Source organism: Andrena cerasifolii, chromosome 1 (assembly GCF_050908995.1).
Source record: "Andrena cerasifolii isolate SP2316 chromosome 1, iyAndCera1_principal, whole genome shotgun sequence".
NCBI lineage: Eukaryota > Metazoa > Arthropoda > Insecta > Hymenoptera > Andrenidae > Andrena > Andrena cerasifolii.
Genome location: NC_135118.1, coordinates 7,834,386 through 7,862,351, shown reverse-complemented (window position 1 = coordinate 7,862,351; position 27,966 = coordinate 7,834,386). Strand labels below are relative to the sequence as shown.

The 27,966-nt window shown below is 44.5% G+C and overlaps 1 protein-coding gene and 1 long non-coding RNA gene across 6 annotated transcripts in view; one reads left to right on the top strand and one right to left on the bottom strand.

Moving 5' to 3' along the window:
* The window catches only part of Ddr (discoidin domain-containing receptor 2), a 225,705-nt gene that overhangs the window by 25,022 nt on the left and 172,717 nt on the right, over window positions 1-27,966 (bottom strand). For 4 of the 5 annotated variants that reach the window (XM_076826826.1, XM_076826815.1, XM_076826833.1 and 1 more), the window contains 7 exons: window positions 27,241-27,380; window positions 26,146-26,353; window positions 22,508-22,663; window positions 20,068-20,243; window positions 7,583-7,706; window positions 2,224-2,375; window positions 772-1,085 (listed from right to left, as the gene is read on the bottom strand). In XM_076826826.1, the coding sequence (XP_076682941.1) occupies window positions 772-1,085; window positions 2,224-2,375; window positions 7,583-7,706; window positions 20,068-20,243; window positions 22,508-22,663; window positions 26,146-26,353; window positions 27,241-27,380 (1,270 nt within the window). The remainder of the gene's footprint in view (window positions 1-771; window positions 1,086-2,223; window positions 2,376-7,582; window positions 7,707-20,067; window positions 20,244-22,507; window positions 22,664-26,145; window positions 26,354-27,240; window positions 27,381-27,966) is intronic. The other variant, XM_076826854.1, reaches the window with a different exon arrangement.
* Window positions 1-27,966, top strand: part of LOC143376821 (uncharacterized) — an 80,133-nt gene that overhangs the window by 26,396 nt on the left and 25,771 nt on the right. The gene's annotated exons all lie outside the window — the stretch shown is intronic.

The following is a 27,966-nucleotide window of genomic DNA, read 5'->3' as shown; positions in this document are numbered from 1 at the left end:
ATCGCGTTAACGCGCCCGTTCTAGATATAATCGATTGGGATAATTTTCTATCCATGTCCTATATTTCCATTATTTTCTCTCGCCCCCTCCACCCGACCGCCGCCGCCGCGCTAGATAATAAATGAATCAGAGTGGCACTCTATATTCGGACGGGATAATTTTCCACCGTTATCCTATACTTCCCGTATTTTCGCCCGCCGTGAAATATCGGGCGCTTAATAGTTCCGGCCTCTGTATTTAGGAACTTAAACGAACGTTCCAATAACGTGTTGTTCGATTCATTTCCATTGGCAAATTTAATTATGGATATCGCTTTATCGATTCCCAATTTTATACGATACTGGCGTTATTCTTTGATTGCACGCAAGAGAATTCATGGTACACATGGGCACAGAAATGATTTGTCTTGCATTACAAGTTACGACGCACAGTTAAACGGGGGACTAAATGTTCGTCCGAGACGAAAAAAATACTGGAAATATTTAGTTAATTTCGGTAAATTGATTATTAATGATCACACCCAACATTCAACCCAATAAATCAACGAACAAAGGGTTTCGCAAGTACTTTAATATACCCAACATTTCAGGCTTCCCCGGGGAATTATGCGAACGATATTGGACCCGAGTATTTCACCCCTGAACCACGTCGGGAGATCCCGAAGCCAAGTTATACTGTGTTCTCGACTTTCGAGATTATTTGCCCAGTAGTGGCGAATTTCGGGCTAATACGGCTGCTCGAAGGAATCTGATGATAATACAAGATCCTTACCTAAGCGCATCCGAGGATCCCGGTCTCAGGGACTTAACGATCACGAGGTCGCTGCCGGTGTTCCGGAAAACTTCGTCGTGGCCGGGAAACCTGTCGACCTCGCAGACGTGAACGTCGCCGAAGTATCCGCAGCCGAGGTTTTCGACGATGTTGAGCTTCTCCCGGGGGAAGTCGAAGATGCACTCGGCCACCTCGTCCTCCTCCTCCGTAAGCATATCCTCGGGACTATAGCTTGTCATGCTACTGGAGGCTTTAGCGCTCATCGGCGGTGGTGTGCTCGGTGTGGGGGATGGCGGCAACGGCGGCAAGGAATTCTGTAACGAACGGCGGAGCCCGGCTATGAAAGTGAACATCGCCGCTATTTACTGCTGGAATATTTGGTCAGCGAGAACGGATTTGGGAACGGAGCATTTATTGCAACCCCGTGTTTGCTCTGAACCTACAACGTTAAGATCGTAAAGAGTGCCTCGTTAAGTTATCACAACGGCCCCCTTCGCTATTTCATAACCGCGTTTGTATTATTCATGATCTAATAATCGCTACGAATATTTCCTCGGGTAAACCGAGCCCTGTGATTATTCCCACGTTAGTCTCAGTCTAACGTGGCAATTAAAATGGAGAACAAGAATCACGGCCGATCTTTCTCCAGCGTATACGCCGACGAATATTGTTCGTCTTACGGGCCACAATAGCCAAGGATGATGGTGTAATCAGATGAAAATACGCGCGGAAGCCGCGGGGGAGAACTTGAGTAATCAATAACCGCACCCTTTACATTATCGCTCGGTAATCTGTGTACGCCCGCGAAAGACGCTTTCCTTGGACGTCTCGCATTAGCTATGATTGATAGCGGCCCCTTGTTGCCTTGTTTTTCATCCATTAGGCCTCATTATTCCTTCGCGCCAAGTCTTTTAACGCGCGACATTATTCCCGTCGGGCGGCGAACTCTGAACGCGAGAGGGAAACAGGATCGATCGCGACTCTAACGAGAAGATGCGCCCCTACTGCAGTTTCGAGACAAAGGTCGATAACACAAGAAATCTTACTACTGCTAATTGGTGCTGAAATTGATTTGAAACAGCACAGGTATAGGAAGAACAGTCGAGCATTTGCGAAGGAAGATTGTTGATGGTCGTGAAGGAAGAAAAGGCTTCCTGGAACAGAGTCGAATCACCTCGAAATAAAATTACAGGGGAAGATAGAACGTGGCGGTAAGGAAACAAGGAGGAATTAAGAGGAACGGTTGCACGAGCTCGCGATCCTTGAAAGGGAAACGATCCAAGTGGCTCGCGCCGCTTGCCACGATCGCGTCATAAGATCCGAGAGTCACGAAGCGGTGTTTGACACAATTTCGAGACCGAAGTGGCCCGCATTAATACCCCTCCCTCGTCCCGCGGGAAGGACTAATCGTCACGGATCGCATGTCTGCCGTACATTTTTTGATACACTCACCTTGCGGATCTCCGTACTGGCGTAATACTTTTCCGGCGGCGGCGGTATGGGCGGCGGATTAGACGGATATTCTTGAACCGGCGGAATTGGCCTGGCAAGATTGATCGCCGTGTTCAGCAGCAACGGAATAACCGGCTGCGCCTCTGTGATCCCTGTCCAGTGATACCGGCGAAACGGAGCGAAGGGAAAAAAGAATTTTGACAAGGTTAGAGACACGATGGCCACTGCGCACGGAAAGGAATTTACCACGACCTAACCGTTCTCCCGTTGCATGCTCCTTGAAACTTTCGACCAAGTACTTGCTTCTCGTTTACTCCTTCTTTTCTTTTGTTTTTTTTTTTTTTTTGTTAAAGGTACCGCGAAATCTACGAATTCGCCTTACGTATACGAACGTGGTGATTTCCTTATCTATGTGGGACGGAGCTTTGTTGATCGTCCAAATTACATTCGAACTGCGCGATTTTATAATGAATTCTTTCGCTCTGATTAGTAGTCGGACTTGTGTATGTTGCTTGTGGCTGTGTGTTTCGTTTTGCAGTAAATATGAGATATCCGTTCGAGCGTTTGCAGTTTTAATGAAACATGGTAACTGGAGGGAAGTACGTTTTCATTCTAACTGTTTGAATGCTCGTGGTATGTCTTTTGCTCGACGTTTCGCTCGACAAACTGCGGCAAGCACGGGGAAACGAAATAGTTCATCGACTATTCGAGCAACGCCATACCGACGTCGCGAAACTAAGAACAGAGACTGGGAAACATGTCCCTGTCACCAGAACTTGCTCGTTAGAATTTCCTCTGCATCGTAAAGTTATTCACCGCGATATCATGGGACACCGGAGCTTTCCTTCGGGAATCGATATTCCCTAGAAAAGTAGGATCGAATTTTTTACAATTTCGGCTGCCGAATAAATGTTCGAATTTATAGGATACGCGAAGAACGTTCTAATACGTTTTCAGGTCGACTAAAGACAGCCTATCAATGTGCAACGGTTCGATGAATTACGGAGAGTTTTATAACGATCTATGCCCTTGTAAGTATTGGCTTAAGCGCCATGGGCTCTGTAATAATCCGTCGATCATTAGCCTGTAATTTAATTCGAGCGCCGCATGCTTGCATATCACGGTAGGTGTTGCGTTTATCGTAGCGGCCGATGGCTATAGTCTACCGCGATTTTATGTAATTTTAGTCGAACGCAAACTCGATAATGTGCCGCGCCATAAAGCCACTCATTCCGAGTTTTCTCTCTGTTTAATTAAAGCACACGACGCTGCGAACGAATACCGAAAGCTTCAAATGTTGTTGGGAGCAATTTCGAAATTCAAGTTCAATTGCAATAGCCCATTTCAGACTCTACAATTACTGAATCACAATAATATTAACGCGCGTATGTCGTTTATATTCGTTGCACACCAATTGCCTTCGTTTGAATTAATTTAAATGAATTCAAAGGCGCAACTGAAACTAGTACGTTCGAGACCGGCAGAGTAGATTTTAAATAATTCCGACTATTACTTCGCAGACCTGTGTTCGAGTAATTACTCCAATTATGTACGTAATTCAAACACTGTGTAGTTCAGTTTCAGTTTCTCGTTGAAAGTCTATTTTTAAATCGAGATTAAACTGCCCCCACTGTAATAATTATGTACATGTATTTATCTGGTTAAGTAAAAGGTCTCATAATAAATTACTCTGTACTGACAGAGCAAAAATTTCGAATGCAATTTATGGACTCCGCCAAAGCTCTCTACTAATTAATAATTTCCAGTAATGCGCAGAATGTGCCGTATGACTCGGTCACTATAATTAGTTCCAGTGTTGCTTATTACAATTCCTCTTGAATTATAAGCATTTAAATATGTTTAAACAATGGAAAGGACATCTGAAATGCACCAATTTTTGCAGATATCTTGCTATGTATTTTAAAAACTAAGGGTCTAGGAGAATACTACTCCATGCGATGCAGCAGAATTTTTTCTTTCGGAAACCACCAACAAAAGTGATAAGTCACGTTTTATTTTCAATACAGAAGCGAAATTGTTTGGCAAAACGTGTGCTGTCGACAGTAGTAGTCACGCGCGTTAAGGGGACTAGGCAGTCAGAAACTCGATTTTTTGTTGTTGTTGTATTTTTCGAAAGTACCACCCTTCCCGAGTAAAATGCCGTTTGGTTGATGTTGAAATTCGCAAAATTAAGGATTTTACAGCCGAAAAGGTGGAGCGCGTCATAAACCGTTTCTGCGCGCATACAAGTAGACTAATTCCTCTTTCGAAACTTTAAACGCGTTTTTCTCGGAATCATATTTCCTGTTCGTTTTGCAGTGATTGTGAACAAACGGAGGTACAAATTGATTTGGAAAAAGATTCACATATGTGAAACATGTCAAGTTACGACCTGAACCTAAGCATAAATCTGTGAAAACTTCTGCTTTGACAAAAAAAAAAAATGGCTCTTTTCCCTGGCGAAAAGCACATATCTTTAAAATTTGCCGTTTTACAGCCGCCATTTTTAAAATTTCGTTTTTCTTCTTTTTCAATAGGTTCAGAGCAGAATGGGGGCCAGGGCAAAGTATCAATTTCAGAGGATATTTCACAATCAATTTCTTACGGTCAGAATCACTGCAAAATTACAGCGTCTCCAGAAAAAAAAACACCTATATATCAGGCAACTGTAGCGCTGTCATGTATATGTGTATATTATTCAAATATTTTTTTTTTTACTGTTTATAGTATTAACAAACACTACCCAAAAGTACTAGTCACAATTTGTATTCATCTCCGTGTAATTAATTCGCAAAAAATACTTCATTTTCGAGCGATCTGACTGCCTAGTCCCCTTAAGCGATTATGTGACACTGAGTGGCAGTATACAGTATTTCCTCGTTACGGGCTCGGTTTGGTGTACACGATACGGACTTTCCGCTATCCCCACCACTTCTGTCTTACTCTTGTTCGGCGAAGGCGAGAGCGAGATGGAACGAGAGCGAGCGAGAGGCACTGAAAGCGAGCGAGGACGGTACGATACAGACGACGCGTTGATGTTTTGTCTTGCTCTGTCGTTCGGACACCTGACACTTGCGTCAAGATATTGTGAAGCGGTTTTTGTGCTCACGGTAAGCGCTTGTGACTACCGCGCACGCTCGCAGCGCACGCAGTGTTCCATCTCGCTCCCCCCTTCGGCCAGAAAGAAGCGAGAAACGAACACTGGGAATTAGGGCTCTGTTCACGATACAGGCTCAACGCCGGTCCCGACCAGCGAGCCGTTAACGACGAAACACTATATCGCGCGCCGCCGTTGACTACCGTTGTCGACGTCACACGTTTTGCCAACTTATTTCGCTTCTGTATTGAAAACAAAATGTGTCTTACTACTTCTGTTGATGCTTTCCGAGGGAAAAATATCTGCCGCGTCGCGTGAAGCAGTCAGATTTTCTCCTAGACCCTTAGTTTGGGAAATAAATTTAAAGATATCTGCAGAAGTGGATGAATTTCGGGTGTTCTTTTTTCCTTTGATCGTTGTTTAAATATATTTAAATGCTTATAATGCACTAATAACTTATATCGTTGTATTCGGGAGGGTTTATAGAATAATTTGACGTGACAAGCAACCGAACAACTATTACTGTTTCGACACAAAAGATGTTCAAAGTTGAAAATTTGCAGCTTTTTTCAAAATCGAATTTCTCGAAAACTGAGGGTGATGGCGACAAACGGTTTGCGGATTCGTTTTCAGCCCACAAAAATCTATAAGAAACAGCTATTGAATCTAACAGACCAAAATGCCTGTTGGACAGTGTTATGGTAGGGGAGACCGGGGCTAGTTGTTACAGGGGCAGGTTGTTACAAAGCAGTTTAAATTTTTTTTCGCTTGGACTATCACTTCGACGATGAAGTGACTGATGTGTTTCAACCATGCACGGTTGTGTATGTTGTTTGTTTGTAGTCGGTTCACGCGTTGTCACTTTATTACAGTTTTTTGTGTTTTCGGTACTAATAGTAACTTTTCTCTTTCTACTTCAATCTTTTCTACCGAACAGACAGATAAATGTATGTAAATTAATATTACCATGTTTGAATCAGTGTTCTTTTAGCTACAGATTCGTACCAAGAACATAAGAATACACCAAACTGGTATAAACTTATAGCTTTTTATACACAGTGGTGTCAACCGGGGCAAGTTGTGATACAAGATAAGGGGCATGTTCTTACATACGATAAGGGACATGTTGTTACAGAGGGAAAGGGGGCACGTTTCTACATTGTATTTAGTAATTAATTTATTAATTTAATCCTTTAGTTACCCTTTAGTTACTCCTGAACAAGTAAGACCGTATCCTGTAACGAAAAGAAAGACCACAATTGTACGAAGAAAGACGATCAAATCAGAAATTTTAACAAACACGCCCGTAAGAGAATCCTTACGACAGGAACAACTGTTAAAAGAAAAAACGAAAAGTAAAAAATCAAAACCTAAAAATATTTTATGAAAAAGTTTTTAAAAGGAACTTGATGACAGAAAAATAAAAAAAAACATACAGTGAAGAAAAGGCAGATGAGAAATAAAACCACCACAAATAATAGACACGAGTCCCCGTATGAAACGGACGACGATAATTAGTGCAACTGATTTCAGTAGTTTTTTTATTATTTTTAAAATAGATTTTTTATTGTATATTTATTGTAATAGATTCTTACCATTATTAAATTTAATTTAATTATTAATAAGCCTCGTTTCGTAAAATTTAATCCTGTAACAACTTGCCCCGTATTGTGTAACAACTAGCCCCTAGTCGGGGCACGTTGATACAACATGTCTCGATCTTGAAAATGGCTTGTTTCAAAGTCATGGTTTTCGTTTAATTACATGCGATAGCGGTCATCGGTAGAGGAAAGAACGTACTTTAAGTGAGAGTCATTGATAGTATTGAATATGGAATGCAAAAAAAATAAAACATAAAAAACTGAAAAATGTAACAACTAGCCCCGGTCTCTCCAACATATTCTCCAAGCTTTCTCCGAACATATTTCATACTGTCCTTCACCATTTTAACCGAATCCCCGCAATTTTCCATTACTTACAAAAACGAAATTACCAACCATCGAAAGAGATCACATAGTTAGGCTGGATGACCTCGAAAAACTGAGGCGACTCATAAAAAATGTACACTATTGGAGCAGACTGTCCAAGGCGAAAGAGTCCGAATCGATTTACTAAATCGGCTTACGCTGGAAATAATCACGGTGATCGAGTTATGCGAGTCACTCTAGCCAGCTGTGTTTGAATTAATTTAAATCGGCCTAAACGTGCATGCACAGGCAGAGTTCGAAAGGCTTAAGTGTCGCACTTAACGTCGCTACCAACCGCTGTAATCCGTGATAGTTTTGTGTAGCTGCGGTGTCGTCGTGGTGTAGGCGGCCGCGTGGTACTGCGCCGGAAGCGGAGGGCAAATTGGTCCCTTGTCCTCGCCCTCCTCCTGCACGGAGACCTGCGGCCGAATATTGAACGTTCCCGTTAATGCACCTGACATTTATGCACACACGCCGCGCGTGTGTATCGTGCGCGCGGCAAAAGCGATACGCTACAAGGGAACTTTCCGTCACTTTATGCCACCACCTTCGCCCCAACCCCATGCTTTAAAATATTCAATGCTTATCACGTAGCATACTTTCCTTTCGCGTACTTCGGAGGACGCACCTTTACCGCGGATGATATTTCGTGACAACGACGAGTGGGAAACGGTAGACGGGTCAACAGTTCGTGATTGCTTAAACTCGAACTGTGGAACTTCTTCTGATTAAAACGACTTGACTAATCTCCTTTTCTTCCCCAAGTTTGTACGGGGATTAAGGGGTTACCGCAGTCAGTAAGGTCAGAAAAAGAACGATTCTTTGGGAATTTATTTACATGCATATTTGTATGCAAAGGTTTTTGTATTCAGATGAGGAACACTTTAACAGGTTATTATATTATGTTTTGGTGTAAAAGCATTTATTTATTGCAAAATTACAACTGATTTCCCGAAATGGTTTCCGGTGACCACGATTTCTTAAGAACCGTTTCACCAATCTTTCTGAAACTTTGTAGGTTTCTTCTAGACATTCAAATTTAGTCTTTAATCGAAGCATTTGTTATTCCAATGCATAGTTTTTATTTTATGGATTAAAAATGAGTGTTTTTTTCAACGACACTCGATCATTCCACTTTAACATCCACCATTTTGTCCCAGATTAATATTCTATAAAACGGAACGATTAAAGACTAAATAAACTATCGTACTACCTAAATCTTCTTCGTTTTTTGATTTTAGATAGCCCAGTTCCGAATAATGTTGGTCACCGCGAAACGCATTTCTAGAAACAGCTTCCGGGAAATCAGTTGTAATTGTTCAATAAATAAATATTTTTACACCAAAACATAATATAATAATCTGTTAAAGTGTCCCTCATCTGAATAAAAAAACCTTTGCCTAAAACTATGCATATACTTTCACAAATAAATTCCCAAAGAATCGTTCTTTTCCTGGCCTTACTGACTGCGGTAACCCCTTAAGGGACTCCAAGGTACTCAAATTCAGACGTCGCGAACAGCGTTTCAGTATCTGTATCGTTGCCCTCCGCACAAAGAGAATCATAGAACTGCATGGCCATGTGGTCGGTATCGGTATCATACGATATCGTAATCAGCGGAATGCATTTATACGCATTGAACAGACTATGTAATTCCCCCGAATAAAATCCAATCGTATCACCGAGTAATTATCAGTTACGGCTCGCTCTGGCGCTCGAGGAAATTGGATATCGGGGATATTATACGTTGCTCTTACGTTAATGATCGATAGCGATACATTTCATTATTGAAGAACAGTAATGAGAGGCCGACAATAATCTGTTACGTGAAGATTAATTAAAATCACGGTCCCAGCGATTTTGGGTTAACGGGATCCGTTGCGACAGCAGTTTCCAGATACCGAGCAACTTGGTCGGCTGTTATCGACCGCGACTTTCCCCGAAGGACGTGCATCGCCGCCCTTGCACGGAGGAAAGAACGCGTCGATCCTCCATTCGACGCGGCATCTCAGGAAATTAAGGCTCTTTACTGTAACAAACAATCCCCATCCAGAGGCACCCGTTTCTCACCCCTTGCTCCACCCTGCCCGATAAGGGGGATCATATCGAGGCACGAGACACCAGAGTCGCGACATAATATCCATTGATTTTTGCCCTGCTTCCCTCCCTCCCCGCCCTCGGCTTGAATGTCACAGACAGTCTTTGCTAGAAGGGCACGGCAGGGTAGGGGGTGTTAATTTCCGTTTAGGAAGCGTTAGGGCGCCGTACCAGCGAGATGCTGCACCGCCACCGTTAAGATAAGATAACCACTTAGCCATCGGGATTCTACACGAATCTCTTTGCCCGATTCCCTCCCCGTCCCCCTTCTGGCACTCTCTGGCCATCCTCCCTCCCGCCCCCCGATCTTTCGAGCTTCTCTTTCTTTGATCGCCGCCGTTTTCTGCCACGTCGCTGGCCCTCCTGTCATCTGAGTTCTCGTCCGACGCCTCTCTTCTCCGCCATTAGGGCTATCTGAAGGCCTGTCGCGACTTCCTTCGTCCTTATGGCCGAGCATTCAGACCGACGTCGACTGCTCGTTCGCGCTGATGGCCCGATCACCACACCCCCGCAGCGCCCGGGCTGGTTTCCTGGCATTACTCGGTGGAAATAACGCGAGCAGCACGAAGGGACGGCGGGCGCAGAGCGATCTTTTGTCCCGTCTCGAGCGAGCCGTAATGCGGGGCGAATTGGGGCAGCTCGTTGCACGCCGCTAATTTCGATCGCGGGCTTGTTTGTTCGATGCTCGAATCCCCAAGTGAAAATGGCGCGCGACGCGCGCGAGTGCCCGTAATTGGCTGCACGGAGGATCTTCGAGCGGATCGAACGAGTTTCGGCGATCGAGACCCGGCGACGCGGATAATTTGATACGCGGAGGAAGAATTAATTACCGGGAACCCAATCAGCGGGCTGCACTTTTCGACCAATCCCCGGCAATCTTCGCTTAAGCGAAATATAATCGATCGGGCGGGCGTTAATTGAAAATAGCAATTACTCGATAAACAGCGAAGGAAAGCTCGTCGAGCAACGTCGCGGACGCGTTTCACGCCCTCTGATTGTAACGGATCATTTATCTCGGTTAACATCCGTGGACGTGGCTTGCGGAACAGAAAGGTCCGTTGTGCAGCGGGAATCGATCGCGACGATCTTTGCTTTTCGGGCGGAGTATCTGGAACGATGGAATTAATGAAACGTTTATCGGTACGGGGGAAATGGCAGGAGACAACGTATTCGCTGTCAAAACTTCGAATCTTGCTCTACCTCGCATGCGATGAAATCCGACATGAATTTAAACGCGAGGGACAGCAGTGGCTAACGCTAAAGAATCGACAGAATTCAAATTACTTCGAGCATACTGCTACCTGTCAGTCATGAGTACAGTGAAATCCCAGATATTACTGTTAAAGAAAAGGAAAGGAATAACGTTCTGAGCTCGCGAAATAAAGGGAATTAAATCGAACGAATTCAAACCTCGATGGTATCTTTCAATTTTATCGCTCCCAGTGTTTATTTCAAACAATGCTCGTGGACAGTCCAATTTTGCGAAACCATGATGAACCAGGAACATATTGAAACAGATGTTGATGGAAATTCCTCTAACGGTAAGCAGGAGGGTTGTCGTCGCGCTATTATTTCCCGAAGTATTGACCTCTTCTACCGAACTATCCCTGTACACCGCAGGCAGGACGATAATACCCTCCCTTTCGGTCGATCAGTGTTTGCTGCGGTCGCAAGTATATCAATCGGTCGCACAAAAGGACCCTCTCGATTGACACATCCCTGACCCGTTTCATGGACGAGGATACGTTCGATTGACCCGAAGACGCTTTTATTGGGGAATATCGTGCGATATCGTGGCTCGGACGTCTTCCGTTACGGATATGCCTTCAGCCTCTCGCAATATACCCTAGTGCCACGAAATGAATGACGGACAATACCCTCGCATAGCCACATCTTGCTCAACCGTTTTATTGAATTTATTATCATGTCGTATTTGTTGGCAGACGTTAGAACCTTGCATGCTAATGGAGTATTTAGTGTAATAATAGAATGGACGATCAATAGCTTGTTATTAAACAATCTCTGCTCTTTGGGGCTAAATAAGAAGTTCCCACGAGAATCTTTTGAAATGGTCGTAAAGAAATTTGAGGGTCGTGTAATCAGGAAGTAAACATTTGAAATGGAGGGTAAGATTTAATTTAGGAAAACTTGATGAAAAAATTTCGCCCGTTTTCTTTTTAATAACCGGCCAGCAGGTGGTTGTTTGCTGAAACGATTTCTGTAAACTGGAACTGATTTCTGTCTTCAGACAGGAGAACTATCACGAACGTAATTCGCCGTGGATAAACGCAGGGACACGAATCGAAATAGCGAGGCGTGCTGTAGCGCCTGATGAAATCCTAGACGCGCAAAGGGAACGATTTCAGGAACAAAACGATCTTCCATTAATTAGCAGCGGAGTGCTTTTTGCCATTTTCATTACCATGGGTACATTTCCGCCCTTTTCCCGTGAAAGCTGCTCAATCTGTCGGATGTTTGCACATTTTCTGCCTTCGCTCGACATCTGCCCCTTACTCAGTGTCGTTTACTCTTTCGCTTATTCTGCGCTGCTTGTCCGTTCTCAGGCGAACGTTACGGGCCCAGTCACAGGACTCCGCCCTTTGATCTCCGCTCCCTTGCCCTTCAATCGCGGGCGCCGCGAAATTCACGGATTCAAACAATCCGTTTCGGTGTTACCATTCCATTCCATGCACTCCATGTGCCGGCGACTTTCACCACGATTTTGCTTCAACCATTTCACTTCCTCGAACAGAATCCTACCGTAGGAATTTCCACTATTTTTTCTTTCAATCCACTGGAATTTCGAGGGAGAATTTTTTACCCCACCAGTTCGTTTCCTTTTCTTCGTTAACTCACGGTCGACGTTAACGGCGAGTCTTCGTACAAAGGGAGGAAAGAGACCAGATAAGGGGATTGCGCGGCACGGTCGCGAAAAACTCGCGAAACTTCTGTTTGATTTCCATCAGGGGAGACGGTGCAACCGCTGGCGACGGCGCCGCTCTATCCTAACGCTTAATCCGGAAACTACTGGCCGTGACAATACGGATACACGCGTACGTCAAATTTGCGGGGCGGATTACAGTATACGGGGAATCAGAGAGTTTGTTGCTTTAAATTAAAATAATCTGTTTTCGCTCGGCCGCCCCTCGTATCGTGACGAACCTCAGAGCTAAAGTCGGTAATCGCATTACCTCACTTTTGAATATTCCCCCTCCCGTACACCCTCTTCACTTTCCCAGCCCCTCGTCTAGCGCCATCGACGCCCACGATTTTCCCTCGGCGCGGAATAAAAGCGCGTTTACGGGCGCGCATCCCGCGATCGGACCCGTTCCAAGATAATAAATTCCATGAAATTTAATGAAATCACGCGCGTTTCCTGTACTTCCGTCTATACGACATTCCTGCCCGGAAATTCGACGGCTCTCTCTGGCGAGGCACGGAAATTCCTTGCAGCCTGGTTTGAAAAATCCTCGATACTTATACCGATTGGTGAAACAGCTTAATTAAACCTTGACGTCTGATCGATACAGATACGGTTCAGAATTGAAGCCTGACAGATTTTTATGACGTTAACGCTTAACGGGTTAGTGGACTAATGAATACGTAAAATCATTAGTTTCTTTGACGCTAAATTAGTTTGATACCAAATAATCGTTATAGCCGTGCTTTTCACAATCTATTGTGGAAAATCGTCGGAATGTATAAAATCGTCGACGTTATGAACATTTTTACGGAAAAACAGTCTTTAATCAGTTATAAAATGTTTCACAAACATTCAATGCTGATGCGGGAATTCCACTCTGTAGAGGAAGGAATTCTACGCGTCCAGTAAAAATTTCAAGTGAAAATATTCATTGGGTCAAGAGTTATGATGTAGGGGAGAGTAGGGGAATTACGAACACCTAAGGGAAAAGATAAGTTGAAACAAAATTATTGACGCTAATCAGATTTACTTTGTAGATAATTGAACTTTGGTTAGTTATCTGCAAAGGCAACTCAAAGAATTATAGATACTTTAATAAACAAATCATTTTCTGAAAAAAAAACTTCTTAATGTTAGTTAGTTAGTTTTTAGTCATTTAGTTAGTTATTTAGTTATGGTTAGGCTTCTAACAGTATTGTACTGCAGCCTCGCCCTTTACTTCGCTTGTCTTTATGTTTTATTTTCTTCTCTGGATGTGTCAAGTAATAAAGACGAATAATAATAATAAAAAAAAAATGCGAACGGTTGCTTAATGTTCTCTTGATCTTTACTGAACACTGGTTTTCTTCTACATTGCGGGTCCGACACAGTCTTTCTTCTTGTTTGGTCGAATTTTCGTTGTTCGTGGGATTGAATATTTATTCTGCTGCTAGACCGATTGAAAGTGTTTTATCTTTAACTTCATTCACGGGTATCTCAAGATCTTTCAACGAATATGTACGTATATTCTTCTTAATATAATTCCGGAGTACTAGATACATAAAAAGCTTCGGAGTGTTAAAAGAAAAGGGTAGATGACATCTTCCGTAATAGCCCCAAACATGCTGTTCGTAATTACCCCAAATGGACTTAAGAAATTTCAAATAAAACAAATACGAACATGTATATATACAAACTGATCCCGTGATTTTGTTTAGAATTAAGTAACTGAACTAGGAAAAAATCATACTTTGGTGGGTAGTACAGTTTTAATGCACTATGGCCTCAAAATACTCGAGCGTAAAATTATAAGAAAAGCTACGAAAACATTTCACGACCATTATGTTTGCAGTTGCGCGCAGCCTTCCGTCGTGACAGTTTCCTTAATACCAAACATATTTAATTACATCATGTAACAATATCGCGGGAGGACAGGACAAGCGAATTCAGCGAATACCGCGGTTTACCCCGCGTTTGCAATTCCTCCACTCTCCCTTACACCGTGTCTGAAAATGGCGTTTCAAGAAAAACAGTTTATAACTTCTACAATTATTTGAATTTCTTCATGACCTTTCGTTTAAAATGTTCATAAAGGATAAGACTGAATCAGTAAAAAAAATCATTTTTTGAAGATAAAATAGTCCACTACCTCCTTAAACAGTGATTCCCACCCGGTGGATCATGAAGTGTTTTCTAAGGGGTCGCCACAGACCTATTTTTAAGTTATTTGAATATTAGAAAAGGGGCTCGTGACCCGTAAAAAGTTGGGAAACATTTAAAACGACCTTCTCGTAGAATTTTCAGCGACAGCTCTACAAGCATCTGCGATCAATAGATTTTTTCGCCGCGCAGAAATTCTCCACCGACTAAAATCGCGAGATTAAAGAAAAATATGTATAACGTCGTGCTGTGAACGTCGTAAAACATCCATCGCATTAAATTGGTACAGGGAAGAAGTCTACTTGAAAATGATTAAGTGGGATTATTTTATTCATAGCCGTCGCTGTCCTCATACGTCAAAATCAGCAGCAACGACACGCGGAAAGTGGGACAGGCTGTGCAGTAATATATTAATCCGTGGAAAATTTAATTGCGCAGAAAATTTTGCACTTGCCGTATAATTGGAGCCGGCTACATTTTCGCGACAGCTTTTTCCAGCGCTCCATTCAGAGGGAAATCGCGCGTTATCGAGAGTGATCTGCCGGGAAAGCGAGAAATTAATTTCGATGAGTACGTCGATGAAAGGATAACGAGAAGGGGAGTAATTCGTCGTGCCTCGCCATTGTTCGACGGGGCAGGAAACTGACTCTTGTTAAGCATCGTTGTCCACGCTCGTGCAACGCATATTTTTCACGATACGTTAAAAAGTAACGAACTGTGAAACAGCGACACGGGCCCGGGCCATTGTGTTACAGACCACGATAATACGGCTACGAATACGTGAAAAATTCAAACAAGTCCGTATTGTTTCCGCCAGTTACGCGAAACATTCAAGCTTGCCGTTCGGCCATTACACCGAGGGAGATAAAGGGCTTTGAAAGGAAAAATGCTCCATCCCGTCGATCTGCCATGGAAATATCACGTGGGAATCGTGTGTACAAAGCGGGATTGTTTAAAATTTATTTTCATAAAATTCCTATCGCAGTAACCAAAAAGTGATCATCTCAACATCGATCTCGTTAATTTCACGGGAACATTCTGTGTAAATTTACGCGATGGCGGGGCCGTTTTAAATCACTCGTTCCACGTTTCTGTTACGGTTATTCGTTCGCAATTTACGTTCACCCGTGGGTGCTTATTTAAATACGCGGAGGGCTTCCGAAACAAACAATTTCATATTAAAAAATGTTATCCGCACACTTTCTCTTCACCTACTCACTGGTGCAAAACCAATCTAATCATCGCGTACCGCTCAGACTCTAGCATTCCTCCGACTAATAAATGCCTAATGAGGTACACATCACTACTAGTTGCACTAGCACACCTCCACCGTTTCACCAGCATCGCAGCCAGCTTCAGCAGTGTCTGTCGACCCAGTGAAATCCAACTACACTCCACGGTGCCTGAATTTACATCCACGAACATCAACTGCTGCCAGTCGAATCAGTCGACTAACCCCTGCCTAACTCAGAAACACCAAAATCAAAGAACACTGAACGTCGAGGTCTCAGGAAGTAAGAAGCTAATCCTATGGAGACGGCAAATCCAATCCATGTCGCAATCCCCGGCGCGGTTCATGTCCTCAGACAAATAGTCTCGAGGGTCTTGCGCGCCTATCGAGTGGTTGGATTGCCCGGGTGAACTCTCTTTCAAAGACGAGAGAGGCCGTCTGCGGGAAGTGCAACGGGGTCAGGCTGAAGAAAAAAAAAAGGGGGTGGAATCGCGACACTCGACGGGCTCCGCAGCGTCGAGGCGAGACAAGTAGCAGGTGGCTAATACCGTGAGTGGAGCGGGGCAGAAAACGCGAAGGAGAATGCCTACGTGTGTACACAGGCCTGCTTACACGCGGGGCGAGCCGACTAGATAACGCACGCCTTCTCCCGCCGACAATAGACGCTCGTATGACTGGCTCTTTTAATTAAGTGGAGTCAGCTCGATTGCCAGCCCGGCACTAGTGGCTGGCAAAAATTTACTCGGCGAGAATTATATTGGCTCGTGTGGGTCGATACAGGGGAAACAGGGGGCACTTACAGAGGGGCCTCTTTTAGCCGGAGTGCTTCGTAATAAATGCAACCTCTAGAGGCGCTTTTCCTTTGTCGCGATCATCCAGCGAGAGAATTAGCTGCTTTTCCAAACGCTCCGCTCCAGTCGACGCGAATGGCTTTGAGACGGTGACGAGACTTTCCCGAACGTGTCCCTTCAATATTTTCGAGCGCGATTAACCAAGTAGAATTCCGTCGATAATTAATCGAGCGATTCAACGATTAATACAGGACAGAATGTAATTTCGACGCATTTTTATTGCGTTACGATGGGATTTGTTGCGTGCTCTTTGGAGGGAAGATTGCTTTTGCGAGACACTTTAAAGAAGTTGGAACGATATTTAATATCTCTCGCATGGACGAGAGCCAGGGCGATAACTGCTGGTGTCTCGGGCGATCAAGCGACCATTCAACGTAAACTGCAGAAGTTTAATTAATGTTTACGATCCATCCTAATATTACGAGCGTCACGTCCCTGCCGGAATATTGTTTTGCGCTCGTCTTCGGTAGAACTCGTCGACGCGTACAGTTTCGGAAAGCTTCTGCAGGGAGAATCGAGCTCCACTGTCTGGCTCCCATTATTTCTCATCGTTCAGCAACCTGTTAATTACTGTCTTCCGTACATTTCGCAGAAGGGTCGAAAGCTGGGAGCTGTCCATTGACGCGAACTAAGTTCAGCTTGTTATTAATCCAGTTACGGCGCGTTCGGGTCACTAAAAGTACTTCTTGGTCTTTCGCTTCTATATATTAATCGTCCTTTTCCTATTTCCACTTTACATATTTACGTATCACTCATTTTCAAACGATATAACTATCCCTACGACCATTAATAAAACTCCTACTCAATATCAGTAGAAAGAAGAATGTCGATCTACCTTTGTATAATTACCATTGAAAGGTTAAAAGCTCAGAAGCACATATAATATTAAAAAGTCATTACAAGTGAAACTTAAATTTCACTGAATCGACTAGTACCCATTTCGCAAGTAATTACCAATTTCATCAATTTTACTACGCCAACCCAGCTTGACGTCCACTTTCCTCCGCCTTCCTGCTTCCTTAATATCAATTTCTCAATAAACCCGTTTCCCGCGCATCTGCATCTGCCTTTACAACCCCTGGCCCGCATTTACGACCCCTGTCTCATGTTCAATGGAAAAGCAGGTAGGAAAGTATGGAAAATATTTTTTCCACCGTTCCGTTCAGCTTGCGGAGAGTTTCAACATTGTTCACCGGATTAACGGCGATAATTAATTAGTTTCTTCCGCGGGACAAAGTCGACCGCGTCTGGAAGCACGCCGCTCTCATTACGACTGCTCCACGTACAAAGGATGGCCTTTTTGACGCTGACCAACGGGACGGTGGACCGCTTGGATGACAACAAATATAAAGGTTTAATAATTCACAGGCACAGCTGGACCGGAATTTACTAGGGAGATAGACATTCCTCTTCAGAACGAAGTGCCAGGGTACGGCTCCTTCGCTTTGAGCAATTTTTCCTCCGAGTACGTTTCGCGCGAATGCCCCGTCGACGGAAATGCTGGCTAGTCGACTCGAAACAGGCCACCTTAATATCGCACCGTTAGATTGATGTCGGGGAAAAAAGGACAGAGGTATTAAAAATTGGATGGATTCAACGGGCCAATATGGCAGTGCGGAGAGTTTCATTAAGGTCATTTTTTAAAGTGAAACTCCGCCGCTTAAGCTTTACAATAAGATCGCGCGACACGCGATATGTTTGAACTTATCCTATCATATTTGCTCCTTCGTTCTGTTCTGTTCCGCCTGCATCGCGGGGAAGAGCAGTGGTCATTCTAACTTAACCCTTCGTTGACACTCTGGGTGTGAGCCACCCATAAGCTGATTTTGACGCTCTGCACCTTCTATATGCAAAATGAATACCTTTTCTCCAAAACTGACTTACAAACTATTTTTTCCCTCAAAATATTATATCCGAACAACAACTCTGTAGATTTTTGGCTTTTAATAATGAAATTTGTAAAAGTTACAACTATCTAAAGATTTTCTTCGTCTTTTCTGGACATGTGGTAATCTAGAATTTTTTTACAAAAGCTGTGATTAAATTTCAATAAAAAAATTATTGGAATATATTCTAGAGACATTAAAACTGATTCATGATTTTTTTTATGACGATTGAATTTTATTAGATGATAATGGCAGTTGTTGAAAAATTGCTCTGGGTGTGAGCCACCTAGGTATGTCAAAGTTGGTCGAAAAAGGAGGTGTGTCAACGAAGGGTTAAAACAGAACGGTCAAACATTCCATTTATTGTAGTAGTTCTTTGAAGTCACCTGTTCATTTTTAGTAGGTAACGCCAACAGAGTGGGAGCTACTCAGGTGGTCTATTCCCAGTGAACAACTTTGAACATCTCATCGTCTCAGAGCGACGAGTAAAAGTTACTCATTGAAACGGAAGAATACTCGAGAAATCGAGACTGATCTCTTCAAGAAACAGTTCGGTAACAACCTCTAATTCCGAATTCAAAATTCGATAATCAATTTCTCGCAATTAGACCACCGTCCTGATGAAACATATTCCCGCTCGTTACACAGCCTCGCGGCTATTTATCGAGGGCTCCTTTTGATCTCTTTCAAACCATCGATGCGGAATCCCACTTGCCCGTTTACCTGTTTTAAGGAAAATATTTGATCAGCTTCCCTGTCACTCCCTCATCCCTCGCGTCTAAGGCGACGTGTGCCTAACACGAGCAAGACGCCTCTCTATGATTGCTCAAAAGCCTTTTTGCTGGACGCCCTGGAAATGGCGAGCAAATAGGCGCCTCCCCCAAGCTTCGGTTCGGTTTATCAGAGCCAAAACGAGCGTTTCGACAGCGAGAGGTCGGGTCGAGTCGCTGTGGAATCGGAAGAATCGTAATCCAGGGGGAAACAGGATCATCGTCATTTATTAAATTGCACGGCGTCGTGTTAAAGCGTTACGTCGGTGGTAACGAGGGTGGCGTTCAATGACTCGTTTCCTTGCAACGAATCGAAGGAACGGAACGTCAGGTCTTCCGTTACTAATAATTTCTTCTGGGACCAGCGTGTTGGAAGAGGACACTCGCGGCGCGGAAAATGTAACGCGGAAGTCACGGGGAGAACCGGACGGAATAAATGCGCGCCCGGTACGAGGATTTTAAATGAGACTCGGGCTAATGTAAACTCCGGGACGAAGGTAATTCGAAAGTTTTAAACGATGGATTCACCTGGCTGATTGAATTCCGTGGAAAATTCTGCGATCCGCTGTTTGTTCTCCTTTTATTTGTTTCGTATATTTATATTGTAATCCCGTTTAAATCGCGCGGGCTGTGCTTGCTTTGAATTAATTAAACTGAGATAGTCGGAATAAAAACAGTAATCCGGCAGGGATGACGTTAGCGTGGTTCCTTATCTAACTCCGGAGCTCCAAAGTCGAAAGTCGCAAGACTTGGGCTTCAATGGTGATACAAAAATCGAGTACTTCTGTGTTGGCATAGTGCAAGGGGTATTTTTATCCTGACGAATAAAACTCGTCCCCGGTATCGAGACTAGCTAAATTGTGTCCGACGTGCTTTCTCTTACCTTCAGGTCACCGTGTTGATCGTAGAACGTGGACGGGGTGAGAGCAGCCTTGAGTCTTCGGTTTCTGTAGAAAATGAACATGATAGCCGCCAACAACATCACGATCACGGTCGTCAGGATCCCGATCACCAGACCGACGAACTGCTTCGACTCTGGCTCCTTACTTTTCTCTGGAACTGACGCATGCACGAGCACATGAGTGATCGCCTTTGAAAGTGTTTCGTCGTGACTGCCTTCGTATTAATTGACTCTGAATTTGTCGATTAAATTTCACCTGCCGAGCGTAAAAAAGCAACGTGGCCACTTAAGTAGACAGCTAATCCTTCGATTACCTTTAAGCATCAATTTGTATTTTCCGCAAGTTCCTTCTTTTGATAGAATAGACAAGTTGTAAGTGGCCAGCAACATGTTCTATGCGATTCAATTAGTAAAAGTAACAAAGGGATAAATGTCCTCAGTGCTATTTGATTTTGACGTGCTTTTGAAGCCTCCTGAGCGTTTGTACGTGCTCCGAGGACACGCGTTCCGTACACATCTCTGTCTACAGACTGTCCACTGCCTACTATGATGTACATGACCTATCATGGTGGATATTATCGCGAAGGCAGCCTGCATAATGCACGATGGGGCGATAATGATGATTGCGTTCATCATGCTCGTCGTAATTGGATCACGGTCGATCGATGCATTATCGATCCTGGTGCTTTTATGGCAAGATCTAGTAAACCGTTATTGGTCGCCTAGTTATTCCGTAACACCCCCTCCCATACAAAAAATAGATTTAAAAAAAAAAGAAAGAAAAAAGAATACGTGGAATATTCGGATTTTATTCCGACTTCCCGCTAAGGCGGAATATATTTCGACAGTGTGCTTTTGGACGGAAAACGTTCATCGTTAGATCCACCTAGGTATTCCCCGTTACGAAAGAAATTTTCGTGCAATTTCGAGCAGCTTCGCGCTTCACTTCAGATCGCGACCAAACGGCCTCATTTCGTTTCTCTTCTAACGTCGCGTCGTTACGCTCCGCGCCGCGCGAATACGCTTGGAATCGACTGGAGAAAACATAACGTTACGCTCCGTAACGCTTCACGCTCGGTTCTTCCATTCCCCTTTTCTGAAGATTATTGCGCGGGAAACGAGGTATCGATTTCATTACCGAAAGGAGCTGAATGCCGGAACATTTAATTTCCCTTTGGTACCACGTACAAACATAAAATGCCAAGGACTCTCTGGCATACAATCATGCTGTTATAGAAATCGGGTGTGCTGGTATTTTTAAAAATTGAATCATTCTCGAGGGAGAACTGCAGCGGCTCCGAATGAAACAAGCTCGAAGGAAAAGCATTACAACTTGCCAGGGTACAAAGGAAAAGCTTACCAGCTTGTCAAGAGCTGTGTTGGATGTAGATGCGGGTGAATTTACGGTGCAGTCCCTGGAAATTGTAAAGTAGACCAATCGTTGCCTCGATCGTTGACACAAAAATTCTATGTAACTTGCAAGTTGCGCCCCTTTACTTTGTGGAGGGTTAATCGACTTGCGCGGACCAGGTCGGGACGATCAATTAAACTTAATACCGTGGACTTTCAAAGAAAAAACTGCTCCGATAACAATTGGACGGTTTACCGTGCAAAACGACCATGCGAAAATGTCGGTCAGTACTCTGGATGTATATACTTCTTTTAACACTTCGGTTCAAAGGGAAGTGCTCTCCGGAGGACGGGGCCGAGGGGAAAGAAATTAATTAGATTTGGCCCTTCTTTGCGACGGGAATGGGACAAAAGAAAGACACAGCTACATTATCAGTTTATAGACTCCGCGAAGAGAGTCTCGGTCGCTCCGTTTCTTTGACCAGGCACCGCGAATTTTCGAGAACACCCAGGGGATGTTACGCTGCATTAAAGGAAAATTGTAGAAGGGACATGAAAACTGTGCTTAAGGTATTAACTTAACTAATTGCTGTTGCAAGGGTGAACGAGAGGCTCCTAAGTTTGCTACGCCCGTTTCATTTAAAATAAATCGATGTTGAATCGATTATTAGACTCTTCCCTCAGTTTCGAAAATGCGCGTATGAATTTTGTTTGAATACCACCTGTACCTTTATCGCTAATATCGTTCACACTTTCCAAAATTTTCTTCTAATCGAACCAATGGACGTTAATCCAATTGTTCCCTGAATCTCATTACACGCTCCCCTTTTCACCCCCATTGTGTCCAATCAACATTGTGAAAGTGAACGTAGAAACTGCAAAAAGAAGAGGCAGAAACGAAGGAAAAAAAGGCCATTCGTGATCGGCATTCAATTTTCGTGCAGCCTCGAAGAGCACAAAACGACAGGCTGAATAGGGGGAGAATAAAGAGGAGTGGAAATCGTGCGGAAAATTGCGAAGGGAACCCTTCGATGCAACAATACCAGAAACCAGGCAGCGGGAGCAGACTTACGGGCATTATCGTTGTTTTCCTCCTTATTAAAAGTGGCCTTCACTTCGTCCCTCTGCAGTGGACCCTCGTTATTCTGATAGGGGCTGCCGGTCGCCGATACAATGGCACTCTTGTTCCTCGGCTCTTCATCGTCGGTGTTGTTCCATTCGGAGATTACTGCGCATCAGGGATGAAGACTAATGAAATTTGCGGCCATCAATGGGATTAAACGTCGAGTAGGGAGAGTCTTTCAAACGCACCACGCCTCGTTAACTAAACGCGAAATTAATACAGCCGTCGCATCGTATAATTATGCCCCTTTCAGCAAATACGTAAGTTCACTTTATCAAGATTCTTTAAGAGACTATTCCAATCGCTCCTTCTTAATTCTTCAATTACGCCTGTCGCCCCAAGTAATTCACTTAAAAGGTCTGCCACAATATTCCTAAAAATCAATTAGAGGCCGCAGGAGAACGCTTTTTCCTGCCACTCGGTGCTAAATCAGGCCACGAACGTTCAGATAGTACCCCCCACAGTCGCAACTTCCCCACCGCCGAGAATCAACGATTTCAACAAATTTCCGTGGCAACAGAACAGTTTTAACCGAAATCCCCACTCAGGCACGACATCCGCCGAGCACTTTCATCAGCCCCGGTCCCAAGTAGCAATTGCGCCCCGTAAAACATTCGTATTCCAAAGTTTCGCCACATCGCGATGAATTAACAAGGCTGAGAGGTCCGCCTCGAAACCTCTCGCCACTTGATTGAAAGGAACATTTAATTTACGGTCAGTTCGCCTACGCCTGAAGCCCGGGAATCGTTAATTGCGTCCGGCCCGCCTGTTAAGAGGATGGACATTAATTACTTGGCCGCGGAATGGCTGTCGGGGATTTTCTTCGCGCGGCACGACGGGCAGACTGGCGCGTCCAGCGGGACCGACGATATTTTTCCTCGTCGATGACGCGGCTCGGTGGACCGTTCGCCGCGTGAATACCGGGCGAACGGATGACGTGGAGGCGGCGGCCCTATCCGGTGGCCGGTCGATGGAAGTTAACGCTGGTAGCAGGAGACCGGGGGCCACGTCGAATGATTAACGACGGTTTCGGTCCCTTGGCTGGTGCAACGAACCGGCGCCGAACTTTTCGAGGGCTTCGAGTGCTCGCCAACGAAGTTCCGTTTCGGCTTGTTTCACGCGGGAATCGCGAGCGTTTTACTGATCCATCGCGGGCGGGCGGACGCGGTGATTTGATCGTAATCGCCAAGTCCCTGTCGATCGGGCGTGTGTTTCACGATGGAGGAACTGCTGGGTCGTTCCGAAAGTACAACACAGTTCGCTGCTTCCCGCGGTTCACTGAATGAACGCGAGTGTGTATCTTGTGCGCAGGGGGCACGGAGCGAACTTTTCTTATGTGTACAGGAATGTGTTTGGAAAAGTTTCGAGAGTGTTTCGGGAATGTAAAGAGTGCTGGCGTCAGACTTCTGTATAGAGGTGATCATTGAATTCGTTGCTTTTGATTGCTATAGAGATTACTGTAGACAAAATGGTGGATCGAAGGAGAGGAAGTGAGTCTGCAGGAGCGATTCGCGCCACGTTCGCGGTAAAAGGAACGAACGCGAATTATTTGGAGTAGGGACGGCGTGGTATTCCAGCCACTTCGGAGCTAAGCAATCGAAGTTATCTTTCGCGGAACGAGAAAACACCGGGGCGTACTGAGAGAATGATTAACGATTGCTTCCCTCTTCCCTCGAAACTTTTTGAGGGCGTGTGCTCCGGGAGTAAGTAAGTAAGTTTCGTTTCCGGTTCGCGACCACGTGCTCTCATTCGTACAACGTGCCGCGGGTACTCTCCTCCAGTTTTTGCCCCGATGCTTTAAAGTCGACCGTGCGGCATCGCCAGAATAACCGACCCAGACCGCTTCTGAATATTTTACAAGCCGCGAACGGATATCTTCTGACGAATAATTTCTCTCACCTCTTTGGGCGACCCACTCAGCCCCGACTACGAAGAGCCCCGACGAAATCTCAGAATACGAACGATCGAACGGAGCACACGATGTTTGTCAGGAGGTAGGGGTATCAGAGGTGCTATAAAAGGGACAGGTTTTAAATGGGACAAATCATATTGCCAAAGTACTAAACGCATATACGGTAAAAGGGGGAGAGACGCCATAGGAGGAGAGACGCCATACCTTCGCGAGTTCAGTATTTAGGAAAGAGACGTCTATATTTCTCACTGGGCTTAACTACTCATAGATGGGAGCAGTGAAATGGTCAGTGTGGCTATCACTGGAAACTTTGGCCCTTCCATACTATCACCGTCATGCCACCAGTGGACAAATAACTAACTCACCATTATTACCAAATTCACACAGTCACTCTATACACTCACTCTTAATTTTTTCTCCGACTGTAGACAAGCTCACACGCTACAGCTGTGGATACATATAACACATACCATTTTGGAATTTGCCACGTTTTTATTGTAAAGTTCATATCACGTTTTCATGTGTTTGTTATTGAATAAATAATGAAATATATACAAAATATAATTCACCTTTCTCACGCAATTATTTGAATATAGCCATAAACGCTATATCAGTGCCTGTTCGGCTGCGCTCGAGGGCGACGTATTTATGAAGGGAAGATTTATGTAGTGCGTAATTTGTTTGAGGAAAGTTTTGTGTGAATGCGGTTTCCGTGAATGTTGCAAGTAAAACAAAGACACAGTAAGGTAAGAAGTGGTTTTAATATGTTGTTTTCTTTGTTCTTAGCCTATTTAAAGTATATTTTGCTATCTCGGTTAATACCTAAGTATTTTTTAGCTGTATGGCGCCTGTCCCACACTATGTGGGAGAGATGGCTCTTTGCGGACTTATATTTTTTATTATCTGTGGTGAAAAGGACATTTTCGACTTATTTGAAAATGGACAATTTTGTTATTTTCTGTTACTATCAAAGAGATTGCTATATATTTTTGTCGAAGACTAATAAACGTCTCATACCTTCTCTTAATGGACTTGTGTTTCAAAAACCTATCATGATATTATTAGAAACGGACGCTAAATAAAATGATCCCCTTTATAGAACCTCTCCTCTATGCTGAGAAAGTAAAACAATGTCCACGTTCACGAATTCTATACAACTCTATCGACAGTGGCGTAATCTTATAGCAATCTGAATCTGTCGTGGATTTGTTCAGCTTAATATTTGCTCAGTCGTGGAATACGGATGTATCGTTGCTCGCGTGCAAGTGCCCTGATTATACCTCACCTTCCCCAATAATTCTACCGTTGCATAGGACAGAACGGCGAGGGTGTCACCTAAAATTGGAAATCGAATCGGGCGGGGATATCGAAGAGAAGGGGACTTTGAAACTCATCCGTTTCTTGATCCCGAAGTTCGCGAGAGGCGGCCTCGAGGTACACTCCTCGAAGAAGTTGCGGCGGCAGCCCCGAGATCCGTGAGAAGTTATTTCGTTCTCGATATCTCGGTATCACGGATCTTTCCTCCTTTCGCTACGTTCGCCCTTTATTCCGCCCCTTTCTATTCCTTCCCGGTGTTTTTTCCCTTTCTCATACGATACGAAACGCACGTTACGAGGAAACGAGGGAGGGGGGGGGGATAGACTTTTATCGAGGGCGCTAGCGTTGTTTCCCTTACCTGACTCGAAGATTACTTCGCTGAGCATGATCCAGCGCGCCGCGAAATACAGCTGTAGTTTGAGGAAGCGGCCGCCGCGCGAGTGAAGCTTTATGGTAACATCACGTGCCTGCTCCAACACCAGGTCCGGTATGTAGGAGAAATGGACAGCCTCCCCGTTGAACTGGTTACCGCCGGCGCCCAGATAAACCTTCGCGTAAGAAAAGACCTGCGGAAGAATCGCGCGTGTGTATACCAAAGGCTGCCAACCACGGGATGAAGCGATTGGTGGATGGGTAAACGGAGAGGAGATCTTTGAGCGTGATGGAAACGCTTCTTCTTCTTCTTCTTCTTCTTCTTCTTCTTGTTCGTCTGTGTACCACCCCGTATCGTTGGCTCGTGTGTGTATATGCGAAACAGGGTAATAACTATCGACTCCACTCCAGATAATTTCGTTTACCAGTAGATGGGCGAGGACGATAGACCATGTCGATCGATCGGATTAAAAATGTAATTCCTCCCTCGTCAGCTGAGTGCTGGACGTTTCGCAACTTGTTCTCCACGGCGCGAATAGAAATGTGTTTCACGATGAACCCGAATTTATCGCGAATTTTCGTAGTCCCCGGTACACGGTTTCAGGAATTAAGCGATCCGCTGTTTCGAATCGTCGGGTGCAGTTCGATTTCCAGATTTCGGAGGATCAACGAGTATTTAATGAAGCCAACAGTTGAAATAACATTCGCCCGCGTTATCGGGCTCGGGAAGCTATTTTCTGTTCGATTCAGGCTGTGTTTCGCTGGCTCTGATCGTTAATGAATTATAACGAATTCATGGATCGTTAGTCCGATTGCACGGATTGAGCAAACATCGCCGCGTCTCTTTATTCGGGCAATGGAACAGGAAGATCGATCTGAATATTCTGAGAGAGCCGAACTGGATATCGTTCCGTGCGATCAGTCTACCTTTCAAATGGGACAGCGGTAAGTGGATTTCCAGATACCGTGGAAAATTGTGGGTGTGATGCGCATTCCCAAGTATTAAAATACACTTGCGAAGCAGACCCTGCATCGTGACACGAATATCGCTTAGGAAATGATTACGTAACGCGCATCATACCTGCACATCCTTGGTGAAGTAGTTGTTCATGTGCAGATGTATGGCAGTGAAGTTCCTCGCATAGTCGAATTCGAAGGTTATTTCAACAGGACGTCCAAGCATACTTGGTGTGTCGTTTCTCCAACCTACCCACTCGTACCCTTAAGCAAACAGAAGAGAATATTTCGTCATCTCAAAGAATACTGAAACACAACCGTCATCTTTCTACAATCCTCGCGTTTACATTTATGTTCGTCTACCAAATACTTCTGCCATTTCTTTTCTCTCTCCAATTCGCATAAACCTACGCCTCTTATTTACAGCGCCAGTCCAAGTTACCCAACGATTGCGCGCACAAGAATTGAGTATTTCCAGTTCGCAGTTGGCGGATCAGAAAAACGTCACGTTACGTCGCCGCGACCCGATTACTCCATCGACAGCAACGCGTGCCGATAAACGAGACAATAAAATCTGTAACATAAATAATCGTCGGTCCGCGCCGCGGCGCGAAATTTGTTTGCGCGGGCGCGCGCCAACGATTCTGCCTGTGGGCGTTCCCATCAAACGAACAAATTGTTTCAACGCGGCCGCGTTTGTTACAAATTGCACGGAGGCTCTTTTAGCAGGAGTTTCCGGCGCGCCCAACCTATTTTCGAACGACAGCTGGTCTTTGAATGTTGCCTTAATTAACTGCCGGCTGAATGTGAAATGGTAGGCGTTTCGTTTCGCGCAATCTGCGACTGCATT